At 41.4% G+C, this 25,467-nt stretch overlaps 6 gene segments (V, D, J or C); 2 read left to right on the top strand and 4 right to left on the bottom strand.

Moving 5' to 3' along the window:
- Positions 1-6,823: 6,823 nt before the first annotated feature.
- Positions 6,824-7,307, bottom strand: LOC121619972. The segment is given in 2 exon segments: positions 6,824-7,146; positions 7,254-7,307. Coding segments are annotated over 2 exon segments (375 nt in total).
- Positions 7,308-7,829: 522 nt separating this feature from the next.
- LOC121619218 lies at positions 7,830-9,217 on the top strand. The segment is given in 2 exon segments: positions 7,830-7,882; positions 8,720-9,217. A coding segment is annotated over 1 exon segment (264 nt).
- A 915-nt stretch (positions 9,218-10,132) lies between these two features.
- On the bottom strand, positions 10,133-10,711 carry LOC121619189. The segment is given in 2 exon segments: positions 10,133-10,446; positions 10,663-10,711. Coding segments are annotated over 2 exon segments (357 nt in total).
- Positions 10,712-16,212: 5,501 nt separating this feature from the next.
- LOC121619162 lies at positions 16,213-17,297 on the bottom strand. The segment is given in 2 exon segments: positions 16,213-17,131; positions 17,239-17,297. Coding segments are annotated over 2 exon segments (375 nt in total).
- Positions 17,298-17,814: 517 nt separating this feature from the next.
- On the top strand, positions 17,815-19,199 carry LOC121619216. The segment is given in 2 exon segments: positions 17,815-17,867; positions 18,705-19,199. A coding segment is annotated over 1 exon segment (264 nt).
- Positions 19,200-20,318: 1,119 nt separating this feature from the next.
- LOC121619193 lies at positions 20,319-20,891 on the bottom strand. The segment is given in 2 exon segments: positions 20,319-20,626; positions 20,843-20,891. Coding segments are annotated over 2 exon segments (357 nt in total).
- Positions 20,892-25,467: the final 4,576 nt, after the last annotated feature.

The following is a 25,467-nucleotide window of genomic DNA, read 5'->3' as shown; positions in this document are numbered from 1 at the left end:
ATCTATGGTGTTCCGGAGGGGTCTGAGAAGGACTCGGACTCGATGATTGCATTTGTGGAAACTTTGCTGAGAGAGGGGCTCGGACTGGATGACGACGGGGAAGACCTGCAGATAGAGAGAGCGCATCGGGCGCTGGGACCGCAGCCGCTGGAGGGCGCACCGCCACGCTCAATAGTGGTGAGGTTTTTGAGCTTTAAAAGGAAAGAGTCCGTACTTCGCAAAGCTTGGCAACTTAAGGGATTTGTCTGGCGTGAAAAACTGATAATTCTGGATCATGACTACCCACCAGCCATCCACAGAAAGCGCAGAGAGTATATGGAGGTTCGGAGGGTCCTGAAAGAGAATGGGGTCCTGTTTCAGAGCCTCTTTCCAGCAAGGCTGCGAGTGCGATACCAAGAAGGGTCCAGAACCTACGACTCCATGGAGGAAGCGACTGAGGATTTGGCCAAAAAAGGGTACAAGGTAAAAGTCATCAGATCACCAGATTCCCTGAAGGAGCAGATTGAGCGGCTGTCCTGGAGCAGGAAGGAGGGGAAATCAAAGAAAGGCACCTCCAGCTCTGCAAGAGGAAAAATCTACAAAGAGAAGCTCCGGGCATTCAGGAGAACATCACCTCCAGCTACTTAAGATCAGAAAGATTCATCGTTTCTACTCCTGGGTTATGCCATCTCAGAATTAAGTCTGCAGAGGGCTGTGTTAAGGACGATGGTGTTATAAAAAGGTTTGTCTGGGTTTACTCTTAACTGGGCTGCTGACATTTGGAAGGGCCCTCCCTTATAGACTTAGGAGGACTTTCTCTTTTGGGGCTGTCTTCAAGAAGCTCAACAGGGTCTAATTAGCAGACCCCAGCTTTGGAAGCCTTACTTGTTCTGTTAGTTATGGTTCTTGTAAGTATGTATGTTCTTGTTTTATCTGTTAACATTTTGTTAGTTCCAGTGGGCTGGAGGGGGCTCTCCAATGTTATTAGTGAAATGGAGGATAAAATTACATAGATGGAGCAGACACAAATAAAGGTTGTTTCATTTAATATAAATGGCATGCATAACCCGATAAAGAGATGGAAAGTTCTGTCAAAACTAAAGAAAGATAAGATTCAAATAGCAATGTTGCAGGAATCCCACCTAGATGATTCTGAACATGCTAAGTTGAATAGGATGGGGTTTAAATCTGTGTATTTTTCTTCACATGACTCGGGGAGGCGAAGAGGGGTGGCGATTTTAATATCGAGTGCTTTGCATTATGAACATATTGCAGAACATAAAGACAAGGAAGGTAGATTTGTTTTAATTACAGGGAAAATTGATGGTGTCCTGATAAGTCACATTAATGTCTATGCTCCACCGGGTAGCGACTGGTCCTTTTATAAACTTATATTTGAATTAGCAGTAACAAAAAGTCAAGGGATAATGATATGTGCCGGGGATTTCAATATTAGATTAAATCCAAAATTAGATTCATCAAATGGAAAATCTAACACAAAAAATATTAATAAAAGAATCAGAAATATGATAGATGAAATTGGAATAGTGGACGTATGGAGAGATAAATATCCAACTAGTCGCGACTACACACACTACTCCCCTCCCTATAATGTTTACTCACGGATAGATTATTTTTTCATGTTTAAGAAGGATGTCCATAGAATAAGAAGTTGTGAAATCGGCCCAAGCTCCCTCTCAGACTATAGCCCAATCTATATATCTGTTCTTCTGACCAAGAAAAGTAGATCCACTCTCTGGAGGCTAAATACAAACTTATTAAACAGTACAATTATTAAAGAAAGTATGAAAATAGAAATCAAAAGGTACTTGGATGAGAACGACAATGGAGAGGTGGGACCGACAATACTCTGGGATGCTCTGAAGTCGGTGATCAGAGGGAAACTGATAGCCATTTCCTCCAATGAAAAGAAAATCAGACAACAAAAACAAAAGAGATTGGAGGAGGAATCAAAGAAACTTCAAAAAGAACATTCCAAAACCCTTCAGGAGGCAACAAAAACTAAAATCAAGATAATAAAAGGAGAATTAGATGACTTAAACACACAAGACATACAAAAGAAACTTCTCTTTTTAAAACAGAAACATTATGAAGCAGGTGGGAAATCTCTGAAGATTTTAGCATTTAAACCAAGAAGACAACAAGCAGATAGAACTATTTATAAAATACGAAATACACATACAAATAATGTGGAAACAGGATTGGAAAATATTCATAAATGTTTCAAAGAATATTATCAAAACATATATTCCCAACCCAATTTGAGCAGTGAACACCAGATAGACACCTTTCTTTCCTACCTGTCTCTCCCTACGGTCACAAGTGAACAGAATGAACAATTAATATCAAAGATAACTGAAGAAGAGTTGAGATCGGTTATTGGAAAATTAAAAGGAGGCAAGTCCCCGGGAACGGATGGTTTTACCTCTGAATGGTATAAAGAAATGCAAGATCAGTTAGTCCCTACTTTAGAAACAGCGTTAAACTGTGTACTGGAAAAGAAAATTATCCCCCCTTCATGGAGAGATGCAATTATTTCAGTAATTCCTAAAGAGGGGAAAGACAAATTGAATTGTGGTAATTACCGTCCGGTGAGTGTGTTAAATATCGATTATAAATTATTTACAGCCATACTTTCACAGAGACTTGAAATTTTACCAGCGATAATACATAAGGACCAAACAGGTTTCATCAGACAGAGACAGACTCAGGACAACATCAGAAAAACGTTGCATATTTTAAATCATGTAGTACGACAAAAAATGGAGACCCTTGTACTGAGTCTAGATGCTGAAAAGGCGTTTGACTCAGTTAGATGGTCCTTTCTATATAAGGTGTTGTCTAAATTTGGATTCCACCAGACCCTAATTGCTGCATTGTACAACAAACCATTGGCTAGGATAAAAATTAATGGAGATCTATCAGACTCATTTAGGTTGGAAAGAGGCACAAGGCAGGGCTGCTGTATTTCGCCGCTCCTCTTCGCCCTTTTTATAGAACCACTTAGTCAGCGGATAAGGCAGAGGCCCGACATAATAGGAGTTCCAATGGCATCGGGTGAACAAAAGCTGTCCTTGTTTGCGGACGATTTACTTTTAACTATAACAAACCCTACTCAAACCTTACCTAAATTTATGGAGTTGATTGAGACATATGGTTCACTGTCAGGGTACAAGATTAACATTAATAAGACTCAGGTCCTAACACTGAACTACAGTCCACCGAACAGAATTAGGAATTTGTACAGATGGAAATGGGATGCAGATTCCATTAAATATTTAGGTATCATACTAACCAAAGAACTTTCCAGGAATTTTGATGCCAATTATGGGCCCCTAACCTCTAGGTTAAAATCAGACATACAGAGATGGAGGGTGATTCCATTTTTAAATTTATATTCCAGATCAAAATCAGTTAGGATGAATGTTCTCCCACGCTTGCTGTATTTATTTCAATGTCTTCCAATCCATGTACCAGAAAAGCAATTTGTAGAGTGGGATAGATTAATGTCACAATACATCTGGCAAGGTAAAAGGGCCAGAATAAGGTACAGAACGCTGCAGTTGAAGAAGGCGAAAGGTGGACTAGGTCTTCCCAATCTACAGGCCTATTACCTTGCAGCTCAACTAAGACCGTTAGTATGTCTATGCTCTCCATCATACAATGCAGGATGGAAAGATATAGAAGGTACATCAGTGGAAGGAATACCTCTAATATCTGTGTTAATGGATAAAGAAGTACAAGAAAAGTTGATGATACCACAGGACTCAATGTTACGCACAATGTTAGACTCTTGGAAAAAGAAAATTTGTCAATTGTGGTGCGCCTTTGACTCAGCCTTTAAGCCAAATAAAAATGATGGGAGATTTAAAAGATGGATCTTGAAAGGATTAACCACCTATTATATATTTAAGCAGAGGGGGGTGTTTCAGAGTTTTCAGGAACTTCAGAGGTCTAATGGGCTGGAAAAGGACGATTTCTACAGATACCTACAGGTTAGAACCTATTTTAATCAGAATATACAGAAAACTTGGGATTCAGCAGAACCAGGATTTTTTAATGTGTTTCTGTCCTTGTTAAAGTCAGGCTCATGCACTAAAGTTGTTTCCAGGCTATATAATGGTATTCTACTATCTAAACAGGGTGACACAAGCCATATTAGAAATAAATGGGAAAAAGAAGAAAATTTACTTATTTCAACTGAAAGCTGGGAAAAGATCTGCAAATTACAATGGACGATCTCAAGTTCCAACACATGGAGGGAATTTTGTTGGAAGAACATTGTTCGATTTTTTGTGACTCCTGCCCAGAAAAAACATCATGGTAGTGGAGGCACCTGCTGGAGACTCTGTGGGACAAATAATGCAAATCACTACCATATTTTCTGGGACTGTCCAGTGATCAAATCATTCTGGGAGCAGCTGAGTGAACATATCAATAATATTTTTACGAAAAAAATCCCTTGTAAGTTTGAAGCTCTGTACTTAGGAGACATTTCAGTTGATAACTGGACCCGGAAAGATAACAAACTGCTGTTAATGCTTTTGGCTGCAGGCAAAAAGACGATCACTAGAAACTGGTTAAAGCCCGAAGCACCTACAATTGAAGAATGGATCAATATTGTACAGGATATTTACACATTGGAGAAATTGACATTCACCCTCAAAGGTCAAAGGGAATCTTTTTTCAAGATCTGGTCAAAATGGACAGAATATATAAAACCTGTAATCTCTGTGAATTGAATTTGATTGTCATATGAAAGGTTGTCATGCCATACATTCCTGATTTGGTTTGTGTTAATATACACACTTTAATGTGTTTTTTTTTCTACTTCTTTTTCTGATGTGAATGATTGGAGGGGTTCCCCCACTCCCGCCCACATGTTATATTTGTTCTTTGTTATTAAAAAAATCTGGATTAGCATTTAACGATCCTGCATCCACAACGCTGATGTGGACATTAAATTGTATCGAGAAGTGAAGTTCTGTACCATCTGCTTTTCCAAATAAAAAATTTAATAAAAAAAAAAAAAAAAGTGGGAGAGATAGAGAGGTAATTATCAGCAGGTGGGGCAGAAGTTACACACGCACACACATACACATTCAGACACATATATACCAGACACATCTCCATGTAGGAACTGGAGGACCCCGAGGCGTTCCCAGGCCAGCCAAGTGACATAGTCCCTCCAGCGTGTGGCCTCTTCCCAGTGGGGCATGCCCGGAACACCCTCCCAGGAAGGCATCCAGGAGGCATCCGGTAAAGATGCCCGAGCCACCTCAGCTGGCTCCTCTCGACGTGGAGGAGCGGCGGCTCTACTCTGAGCTCCTCCTGAGTGACAGAGCTCCTCACCCTATCTCTAAGGGAGTGCCCCACCACCCTGCGGAGGAAACTCATTTCAGCCGCTTGTATCCGAGATCTCGTTCTTTCGGTCATGACCCAAAGTTCATGACCATAGGTGAGGGTAGGAACGTAGATTGACCGGTAAATCGAGCGCTTTGCTTTTCGGCTCAGCTCCTCGGCTCAGCTCCTTCTTCACCATGAAGGACCGGTACAACGACCGCATTACTGCAGCCGCCGCACCGCATTTGATTAAAGCATTAAAGCTTTAATTGAACTTAACTTTGTTAAAGGTCCAATGTGAAGGATTTTGTGGCCTCTAATGATGATGTTTCAGATTGCAACCAGCTGAATACCTCTTGCCTCACCCTTTCATTTGCAAGCGTGTGAAACTTGGGACAAATGTTAAAGGTGCTGTCTAGTGCCAGTGTCTGTTTTGTCCATTCTGGGCCACTGTAGAAATGTGGCTGTGCAACATAGCGGTTTTCATCAAAGAGGATCCGCTCCATCTCGAGATATGAAGAGTTCATTCTCAGGTAACAAAAACACAACAAATCTTGTTTTCAGGTGATGATCCTTTTTTTTTTTTTTTTGTTTATTGTTTAGTATATTTTATTGCCTTAGTATATTTTCATTCTGTTACATTTTTAATTGCTTTTTTGCATGTTGGTTTATTTAATTTTATTGTAGTTATCTTAATTTTATTCTTTCTAATCTTCTTATCTTTCTAACTATCTGTTCCTAACATGGGGGTTGCAATGAAAATTTCATTGACATGCTCAATGACAATCAAGAATCTAGAATCTTGAATCTTGAATTTAGTTAAAAATAATTAATAACATTATATGGGGGGGGGGCAGCCGTGGCCTATAGCTTGTGGAAGTGGCTTGTGATCGGAAGGTCGCTGGTTCGATTCCCCACCTCTCAGCCCCTGAAAATAAACAACAAAGCCATTCACACATGGCTCAAGGAGCCCCCCAATGACAAGAATGGGAAACTAACAAGGCAGACGACTGTAGTTGACACCCAAGGGTTGCACCCTACCCCGCCCTAATGGGGGATCGTTTGCCTTACAACAGAGTGATGCCATCCTCGGTTTTGGGGGTTGGCGTCACTCAGAGGATAAATACTTCAACCTAACACCATTTCATTGGACTAGAGCTGTCCTCTTTAGTCTGGTACGCATGAACTGATGAAGCCTGCTCGGATCAGAGGCGAAACGTCTTCTAAGACAAACTGACGAAGTCCAGTTGCGAACGATTGAATGCCCTAAAGCTTACAATGACCTGGATGAATGAGAATATTCACAGGCACAAAGTGTGGAATATCTTTAACAAAGTGTGTGTGTGTGTGTGTGTGTGTGTGTGTGTGTGTGTGTGTGTGTCCTCAGTGAAGTGTATCAGTCTCTGTTGTAGCTTCCAGCTGCAGCAGTCAGTTCAGTTTCTGTTCAGTCTGACTGAGGGAGGTTTTGTACGACTCTTTTTCACTGTGTGAACACATACTGACTGTTGATAACATGAAAACTCTGACAGTAGTAAACTGCTGCATCTTCAGTCTGGACTCCACTGATGGTCAGAGTGAAGTCAGTGTTTGATCCACTGCCTGTAAAACGATCTGGAATCCCTGATTCTCGAGTGTCAGCATAGTAAATGAGCAGTTTAGGAGCTTCTCCATCTTTCTTTTGGTACCAGTTCAAATAGTACCCATCATAAACCTCTGGACTGGTCTTACAGTTGATGGTGATGGACTCTCCCAGAGCAGACCTCACTGCTCCAGGCTGAGTCACTGTGATCTGGCCTCTGGACTCTGAGGATACAGACACACAAACATAAAGCGGCGTCACGGTTTTGTCGGCTTCATTTCAGACAGACGGACGTTCATAGAGGAGAGGACTCTGATCCTCTGGACTTTACCTGTGAAGCAGCAGCAGAGGAGAGTCCAGATGAGGACGCCGATCAGAGTCATGTTTTTGATGAGGAGGATTTCTGTGGCTTCTGTTGTCATGAAGGACAGCTGTCAGTCATCCAGTGTTCAACCCTCAGGACTATAAACTCTCCCAGAGCACTGGAGCATGGTGCTGCTGATGCAAAGTGGCTCTCTATGGAAATGCTCTGACTGACTCCAACAGGGACTTGGATTAGTCTGATGATGCTGCTGATCAGTGGATCAATCACTTTATCAGAGCATTGATAAACACTCAGTGATCATTTTAATGTTGGTTTGGTTTGAGGACTCTGGATTCATTTTCTTTCACAATGTTTTGTTTTAATTTAATGCGAGAACAAATTAAATGTGACTTTTAGACAGACGTAAAAATAAAACCATAAAAATGTGATGAATTGTGATCAGTCGTGTCACAGTTTGATCAATATAAGATGAAATAGTTCATTCTTTCAACAGCTGGAAGTGTTCATGTTGAGTTTGTTGTGTTCACAGTCAGAGAGCCGTGTCTCTCTGCAGTGAGAGGTTTTTGTACGACGACTCAGTCAGTTTGTATCACTGTGGTTGACTTTTGGTGGAGGAACCAGACTGGACGTTGGAAGTAAGTTTCTGCTCAAATATTAAATATTGTTTCATCAGTAAATGTTTGAATTCATGTGTCTGAACATTTGCAGTAACTTGAACTTTTGATCGGACGGATCAAAATCACTTTAAAGACTCAGTTTTTTTGTCCGTTTCTGCTGTTTAACCTTGAAGCTGAACTCAAAGCAGCTTCACTCAACTTCTCTTGAAACGTTTCGTTTCATTTGTGAAATGTGAACCGTTTGAAGTGTCGGAACGATGAAACGACAACACTCGTACTTTTCACACGTGTGTAAATTTGCTCTTTGATTCTCATTTTAAAGCGTTTTGAATTTGAGTAAAAATCATTTTGAACGAAGATGAAAATGTTGAAAATGCCTTTAAATCTCTGATCTGCTCAAACGGCTCAAAATGTCTTTTTGAAATAATGTTGACAGCTCTCTGATGGTCCTGGCTTATTTTTGGCTGATAATATCGTTGGATCTCATCAACTTCTGAGAGTTTCCACAGTAAATGTTTTTGTATAAATGTATCAGGACTCTGAATGAAATCACAGACGACTGAAAATATCTTCAAACTGTATTTTCTTGTTTTCTTCAAAAAGTCTAAAAGAGGTTTTTGTGTTTTAAAATGTCAATCAGATTGTTTTATTTCTCGTGCAGTTTGATATATTTCAGGTCATATGAGGACTCTTTCTGTGCTGATGTGCATGAGAGGTTTCTTAAAGGGAAGTGAAACAATGTGTGAGTGAGTGACTGGTGGAGCAGAAAAACCACCTGACAGAAACTCTCACACAGTAAAGGTGTTCAGGTGTCTGGTGTTTGATTGACAGCCGTGTGGTCCCCGTGTCTCCTAGGTGACGTCCGTCCCACCCTGACGGTGCTGCCCCCCTCCAGTGAGGAGCTGCGGCAGGGGAAGGCCACGCTCATGTGTCTGGCCAACAAGGGCTTCCCCTCAGACTGGACTCTGTCCTGGAAGGTGGACGGCAGCAGCAGCAGCAGCAGCAGCAGCTGGGAGGAGAGCAGGAGCCCCGGGGTGCTGCAGAGGGACGGCCACTACAGCTGGAGCAGCACCCTGAGGCTCCCTGCAGACCAGTGGGGGAAGGTGGGCTCTGTGACCTGCGAGGCCACCCAGGGCTCCCAGACTCCTCTCTCAGAGACGCTGAGGAGAGACCAGTGTTCCCAGTCCTGACCTGCCTCACTGAGACTCTGCTACTGGTTTTACTCTGCTACTGCTCTCACTCTGCACTCTGTCTCTGTCTGTTATCTGACAAATAGAAATATTCACTAGATTGTTGCAACGTTTCAATATTATTTCAGTGTTTGCAGAAAATAAAGACGTGTTCTTCAAATCACTTGTTTGAATATTTATTATCTCCAAAGTGTTTTCATAAATGTTATTTTAATAGTTGCAGTGATGCTATTTAACCAAAAACATTTTAAAACACGTATTTTTTCCTTGATGACTTCATAAATTATGTTTCACATCACATCATGTGTTTCCATATACACTGATTATCAAAGAGTTTATAAACTCAGACAAAACTCCTCATCATTTTTGATTCATGCAAATCAGTGATGGTGAGGACTGTCATGCTGTTGTTGCTTTGGGTTTATCTAAAGAACATGCACTGTCCTTCAAGTCAAACTATAAAAGCATGAAAAACATTTTCTAAAGAAGAATTGTATCATCAGCGTAAAGAGAAACCAAATTCTTGTGAACTCAAATTTATCCCTGAAACTCTTTACATCCTGCTTCTGTTGAAGATCCACAAACACAAAGACAAATGAAAGATGGAAAAAGATGAAAGTGTTACTAAAATACATACTTCATAAATTATTTTGGTCTAAATCATAAAATACAAATTTGTTGGACAAAAAATGAAAACAATTAAATATGTTATAGATGTGATTAGTATTTTTACAACATGAATGAAATATTACTGAGATGACATTTTATCATCCAGTAAATTAATATTTTAGTTTCTATGAAAAATGGAAAGAAATAAAATTAATATCTACAAATTGATTGTCCACATGTCATCATGCTCCAGGGAATGACCTGATCAAAGTGAAGTATTACTTCAACAGTATCATCAGTATCAAACCTTGTTTGTATGAAAACATTAAAAGTATAACTTTTTGTTATGTACAGTATATTTAATGTTCAAATATGAACTATTTATTTTAGTAAAACCTTTAGTTTTAGTTTGAGTGCAGCTGTTGATTCAGATCAGTTCCTCTCCAGCTGAGGGAGGTTTTTGTACGACGTTGTATCACTGTGTGAACGGCCAGCTGTAACTCTGCTGACAGTAGTAAACTCCTGAATCTTCAGCCTGAACTCCACTGATGGTCAGAGTGAAGTCAGTCCCAGATCCACTTCCACTGAAACGACCTGGAACTCCAGATTGACGGCTTGTAGCAGAATTAATCAGGAGTTTAGGAGCTTCTCCAGGTTTCTGAAGGTACCAGTGGAGCCAGCTACTAACACTTGTACTGGTTTTGCATCTGATGGAGACAGTCTGTCCTGGAACAACAGACTGAGATTCAGGAGACTGAGTCAGGGTGATTTGTCCTGATGAACCTGTAAAACATGAAAAACAGGAGAAGGGTTATTGAGACAAATCCAGCTTGGAGGAAGATGATCACCATCAGAACAGAAGAGCATCATTTCTTTAACATGGAGAATAGATGGAAGAAGGTCAATGCTGCTTGTTTCAGTGTTTCTCCATCACAGCAGAACATGATTGTGGTGAAGCTGGTTGCATCCTGAAGCCAAGTTTTCAGAAGAGAGTCTCACCCTGAACCAGGAGCCCCAGGGTGGCCAGCAGTAGAACCAGTGAGCTCATGATGGTGCTGCCGGTGTGTGAGTGGCTCTGAAAGGCCTGGACAGCCACTGATCAACACTGGCCTCTTAACGGCTGGGAGCAGAGAGGCAGGACACATATGCAAACACACAGAGTCAGTGAACTGCAGCTGTCCTCAACATGTCATGATGTTTCCTCCTCACTGCTGGAACAACTGACTATTCAAATCATCCCCATGTAGAATTAAAGAGACTCAGGTTGCTGTACAGTAGCTGCAAAATCATCTCAAAAACAACACTTTCCTTTTATCTACTGAGCCATTTAATAGTCTTATTGTGATCAAATCAAATCAAATCAAACTTTATTTATGTAGCACTTTTCATCCATTTAAAATGCAACACAAAGTGCTTCACAAGATAAAAGAATACAACAACAGAGAGAATAAAAGCATAATATGACAGACAATATCCCGCTTCCAGATATATACACACGTGCGCTCACAAACACTCACACACACACTCACACACACACACACACACAGACACACACACACAGTGCTGAGACATGGCAGGGCACTGAGGAACCATGTGAGGAAACACCTATGGGAGCCATCCACACTGGGAAGGGTCACAGCCGGCGGCCACTGGGAGCGCCGCCACAGAGACCACCCAGACGCCGATGGACAGGGGCAGACTCCGCACTTAATGCAGAGCCACCCAAGTCCCTCGGGCCCAGGCGGCCTCCAAGCAACGGCCCCCGTGGGCAGACCGGGCATACACCCCAGTGTGGAGGCCCCCACATGAGGAAACACTGAAGCTAGAAATTACAAGACCAAAGAAAAAATAAATAAATAGATAAATAAGATAAATAATAAATAAATAGATAAATAACCAAATAAATTAAAAATAAAAGTAGGTATAATGCACAAAAATTAGAAGCTTTAAGAAAGTTACAAATGTAGAGGAAAAATAGACAAATAAATAACTAATAAATAGTAGGTTCTAAATAAAAGTAATAAGATTTTAAGATGTAATACTGATAAAGTGCATAACTAAGAACAGGTCATAAGAAATATAAGAAGTAAAAATAGCATAATAGAAGAATTCAAAGTTTAAAAGAGATCAGTTAAAAGCCAAACCAAAAAGGTGAGTCTTGAGCCTCCTTTTAAAAACATCAACAGTCTCTGCAGTCCTGATGCTCTCCGGCAGGCTATTCCATAGTCGAGGGCCGTAATGGCTGAATGCAGCCTCCCCGTGGGTTTTTGTATTAACTCTAGGAATAATTAAAAGTCCAGTGCCGGAGGACCTCAGGACCCGCGAGGGTTGATATGATAAAAGCATGTCAGATAAATAAGTGGGCCCAAGACCATTAAGACATTTAAAAACTAATAAAAGAACCTTAAAATCGATCCTGAAACACACGGGGAGCCAACGCAGCGATTTTAAAATCGGTGTAATGTGAGCCCGCCCTCTGGTCTTCGTCAGCACGCGTGCGGCTGAGTTCTGTAATAGTTGCAGGTTAGAAATGGTCTTTTTAGGGAGGCCAGAGAGCAGGGCATTACAGTAGTCTAAACGACAGGAGATAAAGGCATGCATCAGCACCTCCCTGTTAGCTTGAGAGAGAGATGGGCGGACTCTGGCTATATTCTTAAGATGATAAAAACCTATTTTTGTTACATTTTTAATATGTGGAATAAAATTCAGCTCAGAGTCAAAAATGACGCCCAGGTTCTTTACACATTGAGTTGGTTTAAAATCCTGTAGTTTTGGTAAAAGTTTCTCTCTCTTGCCTTCAGTTTATGTGAGTCTGCGTTATACCTAATGTCATTTAAAATCTTTAAAAGGGCCGTCTCTGTACTGTGGTTCATCCTAAAACCAGATTGGTATTTCTCTAAAATATTGATACTATTTAAAAAATCATTTAATTGATTAAGAACCAGCTTTTCTAATATTTTACTTAAAAATGGTAAGTTGGACACAGGTCTGTAGTTATTAAAAATGTTGGGGTCTAGGTTACTCTTCTTCAGAAGGGGCTTCACCACTGATGTTTTTAAAGGCAGCGGGGAAGACACCCGTCGAGTAATTTACAATATTTAAAATCTGTTCCTCAAAGAAGCCATAAAATGTTTTTAAAAGTGATGTGGGAATTGGGTCTAAAAGGCAGGTTGTTGGGTTTACTTGGGAGAAAGCTCGACCAAGTGTCCTTGCGTCCACCAGGGCAAAACTCTCCAGTGTTTCCTCAGGTAAAAGTAATGGTACAGGTGTGTTAAAAAATAAATTCTGTTGGGGTAAAAGACTGGATCTGATATTATCGATTTTATTTCTGAAGTGGTCTGCAAAGTCCTCACAGAGGGCATCTGATGGGGGTTTGGAGGGTTTTTTAAAATTGCTATTAGTTAAATGATCGATGGTGGAGAACAGGAATTTGGTGTTGTTTTTATGGTCTGTGATGAGTCTTGAAAAATGAGAGATTCGTGCCAGTTTGACTGTGTTATTGTAGATTTTCAGCTGTTCACGTAATATTTCATAGTGAATTGTCAGTTTGCTTTTTCGCCACCTCCTCTCTGCACTCCTGCAATTTCTTTTGAGTTTTCTGATTTCGTCGTTATTTCTCCACGGTGGTGTAGGTTTTGTTTTTATGGTTTTGGTTAAAAGTGGAGCGACAGAGTCCAGTGTTATTTCCAGTTTGCTGTTAAAATTGTCAACAATAAAATCACAAGAAGCAGGTAAAATTTCTGCAGGAGTGCTCTTGTTTTGTGTGTTTTCACATGCCGGATGATAGAATCCCCGATGATGATGGTAGTGGGATGAGGCCGGCTACCAGGACCAGGACCGTGGTCGGGCAGAGGCAGCCGGGAGGCCCGGCCGGGCCGCAGGTCCCCGGTGGCGGCAGCCGTAAAACCAGACCGGATGGAGGGCTCGCCGGATGGGTGTCTTCCGTTGGTGGTGGAGGCTGAGGGACCCGACCGAGCAGATGGCCCGCTGGTTGGAGGGGACGCCCGGGAGCTGGGTGGGCCGGCTGATGGAGGATTTGTCCGTGGTGTGAATGAGAGAGCCACAGCCTTACGGAGAGCAGAGGGGGCAGCAGCCGGTATGGGGCCCACTGTGTCGGCGCTGATGGTGGAGGGTGCAGACCGCCGATGTCCGGGGTTCCGCTGTGTGGATCCTGATAGTGGTCCTGAGAGTGGAGGGAACTCCTGCTCGTCCAGTACGGTGAATTTGTTGGAGAGACAGAGATCCTGGGCTGGAGGTGGGGAAGGTGTTTTCTGCAGTTTACCGGCATATTTTCCGCCGTGCTGAACCACCGTCCATGGTGCCGGCTGTCCCGGGGTGGAACACAGAAGAGTCTTGGGTCTGGCTCCCGTTCTGGCCCATTGATCTCCATTCAGGGACTGGGCAGGATCGATCCACGGCACTGTAGCGTCCAGGTCTCCGCTAGCGCCGTCGCCGGTTGTTGCTACAGTGCTCAGACACTGCGCTAGCATGGTGTCGATTAGCCGCTCGTCCTCTCCGATTTGTTGTAGGAGAGAGACTCTTCCCTCCAGTTCAGCGACCTTCTTGTTGAGCTGAAGGCAGCCCTCACAAGAAGCAGATGGGGAGGTGAGTGGTGCCATCCCTCTTTTTTTTTTGGAAGTTTAGGAAGTTTTATTTGTTTATGTGTCTTCTCAAACTCCAACACTCTGCTGCAGTAAACGAGAACTGCCGTAAACGTCTGTTTTACAAGAGGGATCTGGCTGAGAAGCCAGCTTGAAAATAGTCTTATCAGTGGCACGAGGCAGCGCAAGAGAGCATAGCGAGCATAGCTTGATCCACTATTGTTATCCCGCGCGTTTTTTCTTCCCATTTTTCATCTTCTGCCAGAATTTCGGTGGGTAGTCCCGCAGCTTTGAGAAAACCTTCGCAAACTATATATCAAAACGTGCGGCTCGATCGGGAATGGTGTGCTAGGACTTTTATAGCTATTTCGTCAATAATTCACAAAGCTATTTGCAAAAACTGCGAAGAATTTCCCATAAGAAATGAATGGGGAAATTTCCAAAAATTTCAGCCTTTTTCAATTGTCCGCTGCTTCGCCATACTTTCTCCTAGAGATTTCATTCAAACTTTAAAACGTAGATAATTTTGTCAGGTCGAAATGAATTTGGCACATTTTTTGATATCTCTTACGGTTTTCGAGCTATGACCATCTCAAGACCATAAAGTTTCTCAAAAAAATGCTCAGAATTTCTCCCCCTAGACTGGATGACATCATCAGTTAGAGTGAAAGAGCCAGTGAGAAATCACCTGATTTTTTTTTCAAAATTTGCCGTAAAATCCAAATGGTGAATAGGAGACACATCATTTTTGGATCTTCTTGGAGACAAACCTTTCTTCTCTCATCAAAGTTCAATTTTAAAGGGTTAGCCCCCACCAAATTTAAATAAATAGGGATCTTGCACCAGCTGCCCTGCTCTGCTGCTCCATTTAAACCCATACAGTCTCCTGTTTTCTGAGTCGCAGCCTGCCGGAGTGTGTGTCTTTTTAAATCGACCATTTAGTTATTTTTTTAAAGAATATCTGGACATAAAACACACGTACATCTGGCCCAGACTTGTCCGCATCTCACAGTGTAATGGTTTTTTTGATAGCAGCTACAGTTTTGTCACAATCACAAGTTGTTCGGAAGAAACCAACAGTGAAAAAGTGGCTGTTGAGGAACAGGTAAAAAGTGGGAGAGATAGAGAGGTAATTATCAGCAGGTGGGGCAGAAGTTACACACGCACACACAGACACATTCAGACACACATATACCAGACACATCTCCATGTAGGAACTGGTTGGGCTGCTTGTTCAAAATACTTGGGACAATTTGATGAATGTGTAGTTCAAGCAGACACACACACACAAACAGACGAAGACACACACATACGCAGTCACACACAACGACAGACACATACACACACACACACAGAGTCACACACAAATACAGTTAAATACACACAGACAGCCTCATATACATAGACAGACAAAACGCTGTTAGCTCTATTAGCACCATTGGCATTAGCATCGTTAGCTTTGCTAGCTCTATTAGAAATGTTAGCACCGTTAGCACTGGTAGCTCTGTTAGCATCAGCTCTGTTAGCTCTATTAGTGCCGTTAGCATTGGCTACATTAGTGTTAGGTCTGTTAGCTCCATTAGCATTAGCTCTGTTACCGCCGTTAGCGCTAGCGCCGTTAGCTCTGTTCGTAAAAGGAAACTGATGATCATAGAGATGGTTCATTTCCATTAAATTCACTCATGTTTATTGATTCAGTTAATAAGACCAGCAGCCCCCTCGTGCCACTGTCAAAATTTCGGCAGCGCCAGAATTGTCTAGTTCTACGATTACGATTGTTGTCTACAGATGGGAATCCAATGAGATTGTCATGTTTGATTTCAGTTACAATCAGATTTGATGGTATTGAAAATGTGCTCACATGCTGGAAATACAGATGCTTGTACCGATCTATGCAGCTGAGGGAAGAATGAAAAATGCCAACAGAGGACATAAGGACATTAATGTCTTGTAAACGTTGTGTAAAAGGTCCAGTGTGAAGGATGTTGTGGCATCCAATGATAATGTTTCAGATTGCAACCAGCTGAATACCTCTTGTCTCACCCTTTCATTTGCAAGCGTGTATGAATCCTGACGGTGGCTGTGAAACTTGGGACAAACATTAAAGGTGCTGTCTCGAGCCAGTGTCTGTTTTGTCCATTCTGGGCCACTGCAGAAATGTGGCTGTGCAACATAGCGGTTTTCATGGAAGAGGACCCGCTCCCTCTGGAGATATAAAGAGTTCAATATAAGACAACAAAAACATAATTATTCTTATTTCAGGTGATTGTACACAAATTTAAAGAGAATTATTAATGTTAAATTTCATTTCTGCCAGTTGATCGACATAAATCGTCACGTCTGCTCCTTCAATTAAACTCAATGTATGATCACAGAAAGAGAAGGTGAAGTGTGGAATATATTTAACACAGTTTGTGTGTGTGTGTGTGTGTGTGTGTGTGTGTACTCAGTGAAGTGTATCAGTCTCTGTTGTAGCTTCCAGCTGCAGCAGTCAGTTCAGTTTCTGTTCAGTCTGACTGAGGGAGGTTTTTGTACGACTCTTTTTCACTGTGTGAACAACCACTGACTGTTGATATAATGAACACTCTGACAGTAGTAAACTGCTGCATCTTCAGTCTGGACTCCACTGATGGTCAGAGTGAAGTCAGTGTTTGATCCACTGCCTGTAAAACGATCTGGAATCCCTGATGCTCGGCTGTTAGCATAGTAAATGAGCAGTTTAGGAGTTTCTCCATCTTTCTGTTGGTACCAGTGTAAATAGTTCCCATTATAAACCTCTGGACTGGTCTTACAGTTGATGGTGACGGACTCTCCCAGAGCAGACCTCACTGCTCCAGGCTGAGTCACTGTGATCTGGCCTCTGGACTCTGAGGATACAGACACACAAACATAAAGCAGCGTCACGGTTTTGTCGGCTTCATTTCAGACAGACGGACGTTCATAGAGGAGAGGACTCTGATCCTCTGGACTTTACCTGTGAAGCAGCAGCAGAGGAGAGTCCAGATGAGGACGCCGATCAGAGTCATGTTTTTGATGAGGAGGATTTCTGTGGCTTCTGTTGTCATGAAGGACAGCTGTCAGTCATCCAGTGTTCAACCCTCAGGACTATAAACTCTCCCAGAGCACTGGAGCATGGTGCTGCTGATGCAAAGTGGCTCTCTATGGAAATGCTCTGACTGACTCCAACAGGGACTTGGATTAGTCTGATGATGCTGCTGATCAGTGGATCAATCACTTTATCAGAGCATTGATAAACACTCAGTGATCATTTTAATGTTGGTTTGGTTTGAGGACTCTGGATTCATTTTCTTTCACAATGTTTTGTTTTAATTTAATGCGAGAACAAATTAAATGTGACTTTTAGACAGACGTAAAAATAAAAACATAAAAATGTGATGAATTGTGATCAGTCGTGTCACAGTTTGATCAAAATAAGATGAAATAGTTCATTCTTTCAACAGCTGGAAGTGTTCATGTTGAGTTTGTTGTGTTCACAGTCAGAGAGCCGTGTCTCTCTGCAGTGAGAGGTTTTTGTACGACGACTCAGTCAGTTTGTATCACTGTGGTTGACTTTTGGTGGAGGAACCAGACTGGACGTTGGAAGTAAGTTTCTGCTCAAATATTAAATATTGTTTCATCAGTAAATGTTTGAATTCATGTGTCTGAACATTTGCAGTAACTTGAACTTTTGATCGGACGGATCAAAATCACTTTAAAGACTCAGTTTTATTGTCCGTTTCTGCTGTTTAACCTTGAAGCTGAACTCAAAGCAGCTTCACTCAACTTCTCTTGAAACGTTTCATTTCATTTGTGAAATGTGAACCGTTTGAAGTGTCGGAACGATGAAACCACAACACTCGTACTTTTCACACGTGTGTAAATTTGCTCTTTGATTCTCATTTTAAAGCGTTTTGAATTTGAGTAAAAATCATTTTGAATGAAGATGAAAATGTTGAAAATGCCTTTAAATCTCTGATCTGCTCAAACGGCTCAAAATGTCTTTTTGAAATAATGTTGACAGCTCTCTGATGGTCCTGGCTTATTTTTGGCTGATAATATCGTTGGATCTCATCAACTTCTGAGAGTTTCCACAGTAAATGTTTTTGTATAAATGTATCAGGACTCTGAATGAAATCACAGACGACTGAAAATATCTTCAAACTGTATTTTCTTGTTTTCTTCAAAAAGTCTAAAAGAGGTTTTTGTGTTTTAAAATGTCAATCAGATTGTTTTATTTCTCGTGCAGTTTGATATATTTCAGGTCATATGAGGACTCTTTCTGTGCTGATGTGCATGAGAGGTTTCTTAAAGGGAAGTGAAACAATGTGTGAGTGAGTGACTGGTGGAGCAGAAAAACCACCTGACAGAAACTCTCACACAGTAAAGGTGTTCAGGTGTCTGGTGTTTGATTGACAGCCGTGTGGTCCCCGTGTCTCCTAGGTGACGTCCGTCCCACCCTGACGGTGCTGCCCCCCTCCAGTGAGGAGCTGCGGCAGGGGAAGGCCACGCTCATGTGTCTGGCCAACAAGGGCTTCCCCTCAGACTGGACTCTGTCCTGGAAGGTGGACGGCAGCAGCAGCAGCAGCAGCAGCAGCTGGGAGGAGAGCAGGAGCCCCGGGGTGCTGCAGAGGGACGGCCACTACAGCTGGAGCAGCACCCTGAGGCTCCCTGCAGACCAGTGGGGGAAGGTGGGCTCTGTGACCTGCGAGGCCACCCAGGGCTCCCAGACTCCTCTCTCAGAGACGCTGAGGAGAGACCAGTGTTCCCAGTCCTGACCTGCCTCACTGAGACTCTGCTACTGGTTTTACTCTGCTACTGCTCTCACTCTGCACTCTGTCTCTGTCTGTTATTTGACAAATAGAAATATTCACTAGATTGTTGCAACGTTTCAATATTATTTCAGTGTTTGCAGAAAATAAAGACGTGTTCTTCAAATCACTTGTTTGAATATTTATTATCTCCAAAGTGTTTTCAGAAATGTTCTTTTAATAGTTGCAGTGACGCTATTTAACCAAAAACATTTTAAAACATGTATTTTTTCTTGATTACTTTACAAAAAATATTTCAGATCACTTCATGTGTGTCCATATACAGTGAATATCAAAGAGTTCACAAACTCAGACAAAACTCCTCGTCACTTTTGATTAGTATAAACCAGCGATGGTCGTAGTCTGAGACCATAATTTCTTGTGACAACTGATATAAATTCCTCTGTGATTGTAAAAATGTTTCCAGTCATTACAGATTTGTCTGCAACAATTAACCTTTGAAACAAACCCATGGTGGGATCATAACAAGAATAAATCATCCAATCACCTCTTTTTACTGAAGTGTCTTAATGATGGTGATTGTCATATTGTTATTGCTTTAGGTTTATCTGAAGAACATGCACTGTCCTTCAAGTCAAACTACAAAAGCATGAAAATATTTTCTAAAGAAGAATTGTATCATCAGCGTAAAGAGAAACCAAATTCTTGTGAACTCAAATTTATCCCTGAAACTCTTCACATCCTGCTTCTGCTGAAGATCCACAAACACAAAAACAAATCAAAGATGGAAAAAGATGAAAGTGTTACTAAAATACATAGTTCATAAATTCTTTTGGTCTAAATCATAAAATACAAATTTGTTGGACAAAAAAATGAAAACAATTAAATGTGTTATAGATGTGATTAGTATTTTTACAACATGAATGAAATATTACAGAGATGACATTTTATCATCCAGAAAATTAATATTTTAGTTTCTATGAAAAATGGAAAGAAATAAAATTAATATCTACAAATTGATTGTCCACATGTCATCATGCTCCAGGGAATGACCTGATCAAAGTGAAATATTACTTCAACAGTATCATCAGTATCAAACCTTGTTTGTATGAAAACATTAAAAGTATAACTTTTTGTTATGTACAGTATATTTAGTGTTCAAATATTCAAAGTAAATTATTATTAACTATTTATTTTTAGTAAAGCCTTTAGTTTTAGTTTGAGTGCAGCTGTTGATTCAGATCAGTTCCTCTCCAGCTGAGGGAGGTTTTTGTACGACGTTGTATCACTGTGTGAACGGGAAGCTGTAACCCTGCTGACAGTAGTAAACTCCTGAATCTTCAGCCTGAACTCCACTGATGGTCAGAGTGTAGTCAGTCCCAGATCCACTTCCACTGAAACGACCTGGAACTCCAGACTGACGTCTTGTAGCTTGATAAATCAGGAGTTTAGGAGCTTCTCCAGGTTTCTGAAGGTACCAGTGGAGCCAGCTATTAACACCTGAACTGGTTTTACATCTGATGGAGACAGTCTGTCCTGGAACAACAGACTGAGATTCAGGAGACTGAGTCAGGGTGATTTGTCCTGATGAACCTGTAAAACATGAAAAACAGGAGAAGGGTTATTGAGACAAATCCAGCTTGGAGGAAGATGATCACCATCAGAACAGAAGAGCATCATTTCTTTAACATGGAGAATAGATGGAAGAAGGTCAATGCTGCTTGTTTCAGTGTTTCTCCATCACAGCAGAACATGATTGTGGTGAAGCTGGTTGCATCCTGAAGCCAAGTTTTCAGAAGAGAGTCTCACCCTGAACCAGGAGCCCCAGGGTGGCCAGCAGTAGAACCAGTGAGCTCATGATGGTGCTGCCGGTGTGTGAGTGGCTCTGAAAGGCCTGGACAGCCACTGATCAACACTGGCCTCTTAACGGCTGGGAGCAGAGAGGCAGGACACATATGCAAACACACAGAGTCAGTGAACTGTAGCTGTCCTCAACATGTCAGGATGTTTCCTCCTCACTGCTGGAACAACTGACTATTCAAATCATCCCCATGTAGAATTAAAGAGACTCAGGTTGCTGTACAGTAACTGCAAAGTCATCTCAAAAACAACACTTTCCTTTTATCTACTGAGCCATTTAATAGTCTCATTGTGATAAACGTCTGTTTTACAAGAGGGATCTGGCTGAGAAGCCAGCTTGAAAATAGTCTTATTAGTGGCACGAGGCAGGGCAAGAGAGCATAGCGAGCATAGCTCGAGCCACTATTGTTGTCCCGCGTGTTTTCTACCCATTTCGACCATTTAGTCATTTTTCTAAAGAATATCTGGACATAAAACACACATACGTCTGGCCCAGACTTGTCTGCATCTCACAGTGTAATCGTTTTTTTGATAGCAGCTACGGTTTTGTCACAATCACAAGTTGTTTAGAAGAAACCGACAGCGAAAAAGTAGCTGTTTAGGAACAGGTAAGAAGTGGGAGAGATGACTTCCGGCCGGAACATCGTAGAGATGGCAGCTCGGTAAAGAGGCTCCCGAGAGAACCGGAGAAATTACAGAAATACTCCCATTTAGCTGAGTGAAATAACACTATGAAAAGCGTAGAGAGGGGGTAAGACGGTTAACATAGCCCCAACTATTATATAACATTCTGGAGAGGAAAAGACGAGAAGTTATACAGCAACAAAAGCTACAGCTAACGCTACGTTGTGATACGCTAGCGGTTAAGTGTGGAAGTAATGGCTAGCCTAGAAATATTACTACAAGAACTGAGAGGGTTTCGTCAGGAGAACAAAGAACAGCTGATAACTATCAAGGAGGAAATTAAGAAAGTGAACGAAAGAATTAATGAAGTCGAGGAGCGGCTGGAGAAAACTGAGGAAAGAACGCAAAACACGGAGGAAGTGATAGCGGAGCTTCTAAAATTGCACGTGAAGCTGGAGGATAAGCTAGTAGACCTGGAGAGCCGGTCTCGGTGAGAGAATGTCAGGATCTATGGTGTTCCGGAGGGGTCTGAGAAGGACTCGGACTCGATGATTGCATTTGTGGAAACTTTGCTGAGAGAGGGGCTCGGACTGGATGACGACGGGGAAGACCTGCAGATAGAGAGAGCGCATCGGGCGCTGGGACCGCAGCCGCTGGAGGGCGCACCGCCACGCTCAATAGTGGTGAGGTTTTTGAGCTTTAAAAGGAAAGAGTCCGTACTTCGCAAAGCTTGGCAACAAAACTGATAATTCTGGATCATGACTACCCACCAGCCATCCACAGAAAGCGCAGAGAGTATATGGAGGTTCGGAGGGTCCTGAAAGAGAATGGGGTCCTGTTTCAGAGCCTCTTTCCAGCAAGGCTGCGAGTGCGATACCAAGAAGGGTCCAGAACCTACGACTCCATGGAGGAAGCGACTGAGGATTTGGCCAAAAAAGGGTACAAGGTAAAAGTCATCAGATCACCAGATTCCCTGAAGGAGCAGATTGAGCGGCTGTCCTGGAGCAGGAAGGAGGGGAAATCAAAGAAAGGCACCTCCAGCTCTGCAAGAGGAAAAATCTACAAAGAGAAGCTCCGGGCATTCAGGAGAACATCACCTCCAGCTACTTAAGATCAGAAAGATTCATCGTTTCTACTCCTGGGTTATGCCATCTCAGAATTAAGTCTGCAGAGGGCTGTGTTAAGGACGATGGTGTTATAAAAAGGTTTGTCTGGGTTTACTCTTAACTGGGCTGCTGACATTTGGAAGGGCCCTCCCTTATAGACTTAGGAGGACTTTCTCTTTTGGGGCTGTCTTCAAGAAGCTCAACAGGGTCTAATTAGCAGACCCCAGCTTTGGAAGCCTTACTTGTTCTGTTAGTTATGGTTCTTGTAAGTATGTATGTTCTTGTTTTATCTGTTAACATTTTGTTAGTTCCAGTGGGCTGGAGGGGGCTCTCCAATGTTATTAGTGAAATGGAGGATAAAATTACATAGATGGAGCAGACACAAATAAAGGTTGTTTCATTTAATATAAATGGCATGCATAACCCGATAAAGAGATGGAAAGTTCTGTCAAAACTAAAGAAAGATAAGATTCAAATAGCAATGTTGCAGGAATCCCACCTAGATGATTCTGAACATGCTAAGTTGAATAGGATGGGGTTTAAATCTGTGTATTTTTCTTCACATGACTCGGGGAGGCGAAGAGGGGTGGCGATTTTAATATCGAGTGCTTTGCATTATGAACATATTGCAGAACATAAAGACAAGGAAGGTAGATTTGTTTTAATTACAGGGAAAATTGATGGTGTCCTGATAAGTCACATTAATGTCTATGCTCCACCGGGTAGCGACTGGTCCTTTTATAAACTTATATTTGAATTAGCAGTAACAAAAAGTCAAGGGATAATGATATGTGCCGGGGATTTCAATATTAGATTAAATCCAAAATTAGATTCATCAAATGGAAAATCTAACACAAAAAATATTAATAAAAGAATCAGAAATATGATAGATGAAATTGGAATAGTGGACGTATGGAGAGATAAATATCCAACTAGTCGCGACTACACACACTACTCCCCTCCCTATAATGTTTACTCACGGATAGATTATTTTTTCATGTTTAAGAAGGATGTCCATAGAATAAGAAGTTGTGAAATCGGCCCAAGCTCCCTCTCAGACTATAGCCCAATCTATATATCTGTTCTTCTGACCAAGAAAAGTAGATCCACTCTCTGGAGGCTAAATACAAACTTATTAAACAGTACAATTATTAAAGAAAGTATGAAAATAGAAATCAAAAGGTACTTGGATGAGAACGACAATGGAGAGGTGGGACCGACAATACTCTGGGATGCTCTGAAGTCGGTGATCAGAGGGAAACTGATAGCCATTTCCTCCAATGAAAAGAAAATCAGACAACAAAAACAAAAGAGATTGGAGGAGGAATCAAAGAAACTTCAAAAAGAACATTCCAAAACCCTTCAGGAGGCAACAAAAACTAAAATCAAGATAATAAAAGGAGAATTAGATGACTTAAACACACAAGACATACAAAAGAAACTTCTCTTTTTAAAACAGAAACATTATGAAGCAGGTGGGAAATCTCTGAAGATTTTAGCATTTAAACCAAGAAGACAACAAGCAGATAGAACTATTTATAAAATACGAAATACACATACAAATAATGTGGAAACAGGATTGGAAAATATTCATAAATGTTTCAAAGAATATTATCAAAACATATATTCCCAACCCAATTTGAGCAGTGAACACCAGATAGACACCTTTCTTTCCTACCTGTCTCTCCCTACGGTCACAAGTGAACAGAATGAACAATTAATATCAAAGATAACTGAAGAAGAGTTGAGATCGGTTATTGGAAAATTAAAAGGAGGCAAGTCCCCGGGAACGGATGGTTTTACCTCTGAATGGTATAAAGAAATGCAAGATCAGTTAGTCCCTACTTTAGAAACAGCGTTAAACTGTGTACTGGAAAAGAAAATTATCCCCCCTTCATGGAGAGATGCAATTATTTCAGTAATTCCTAAAGAGGGGAAAGACAAATTGAATTGTGGTAATTACCGTCCGGTGAGTGTGTTAAATATCGATTATAAATTATTTACAGCCATACTTTCACAGAGACTTGAAATTTTACCAGCGATAATACATAAGGACCAAACAGGTTTCATCAGACAGAGACAGACTCAGGACAACATCAGAAAAACGTTGCATATTTTAAATCATGTAGTACGACAAAAAATGGAGACCCTTGTACTGAGTCTAGATGCTGAAAAGGCGTTTGACTCAGTTAGATGGTCCTTTCTATATAAGGTGTTGTCTAAATTTGGATTCCACCAGACCCTAATTGATGTAATTGCTGCATTGTACAACAAACCATTGGCTAGGATAAAAATTAATGGAGATCTATCAGACTCATTTAGGTTGGAAAGAGGCACAAGGCAGGGCTGCTGTATTTCGCCGCTCCTCTTCGCCCTTTTTATAGAACCACTTAGTCAGCGGATAAGGCAGAGGCCCGACATAATAGGAGTTCCAATGGCATCGGGTGAACAAAAGCTGTCCTTGTTTGCGGACGATTTACTTTTAACTATAACAAACCCTACTCAAACCTTACCTAAATTTATGGAGTTGATTGAGACATATGGTTCACTGTCAGGGTACAAGATTAACATTAATAAGACTCAGGTCCTAACACTGAACTACAGTCCACCGAACAGAATTAGGAATTTGTACAGATGGAAATGGGATGCAGATTCCATTAAATATTTAGGTATCATACTAACCAAAGAACTTTCCAGGAATTTTGATGCCAATTATGGGCCCCTAACCTCTAGGTTAAAATCAGACATACAGAGATGGAGGGTGATTCCATTTTTAAATTTATATTCCAGATCAAAATCAGTTAGGATGAATGTTCTCCCACGCTTGCTGTATTTATTTCAATG

This window comes from Chelmon rostratus, chromosome 16 (genome assembly GCF_017976325.1).
Source record: "Chelmon rostratus isolate fCheRos1 chromosome 16, fCheRos1.pri, whole genome shotgun sequence".
Classification (NCBI taxonomy): Eukaryota; Metazoa; Chordata; class Actinopteri; order Chaetodontiformes; family Chaetodontidae; genus Chelmon; species Chelmon rostratus.
Note: the sequence above shows the minus strand (reverse complement) of the source record. Positions and strands in the feature narration are given on the sequence as shown.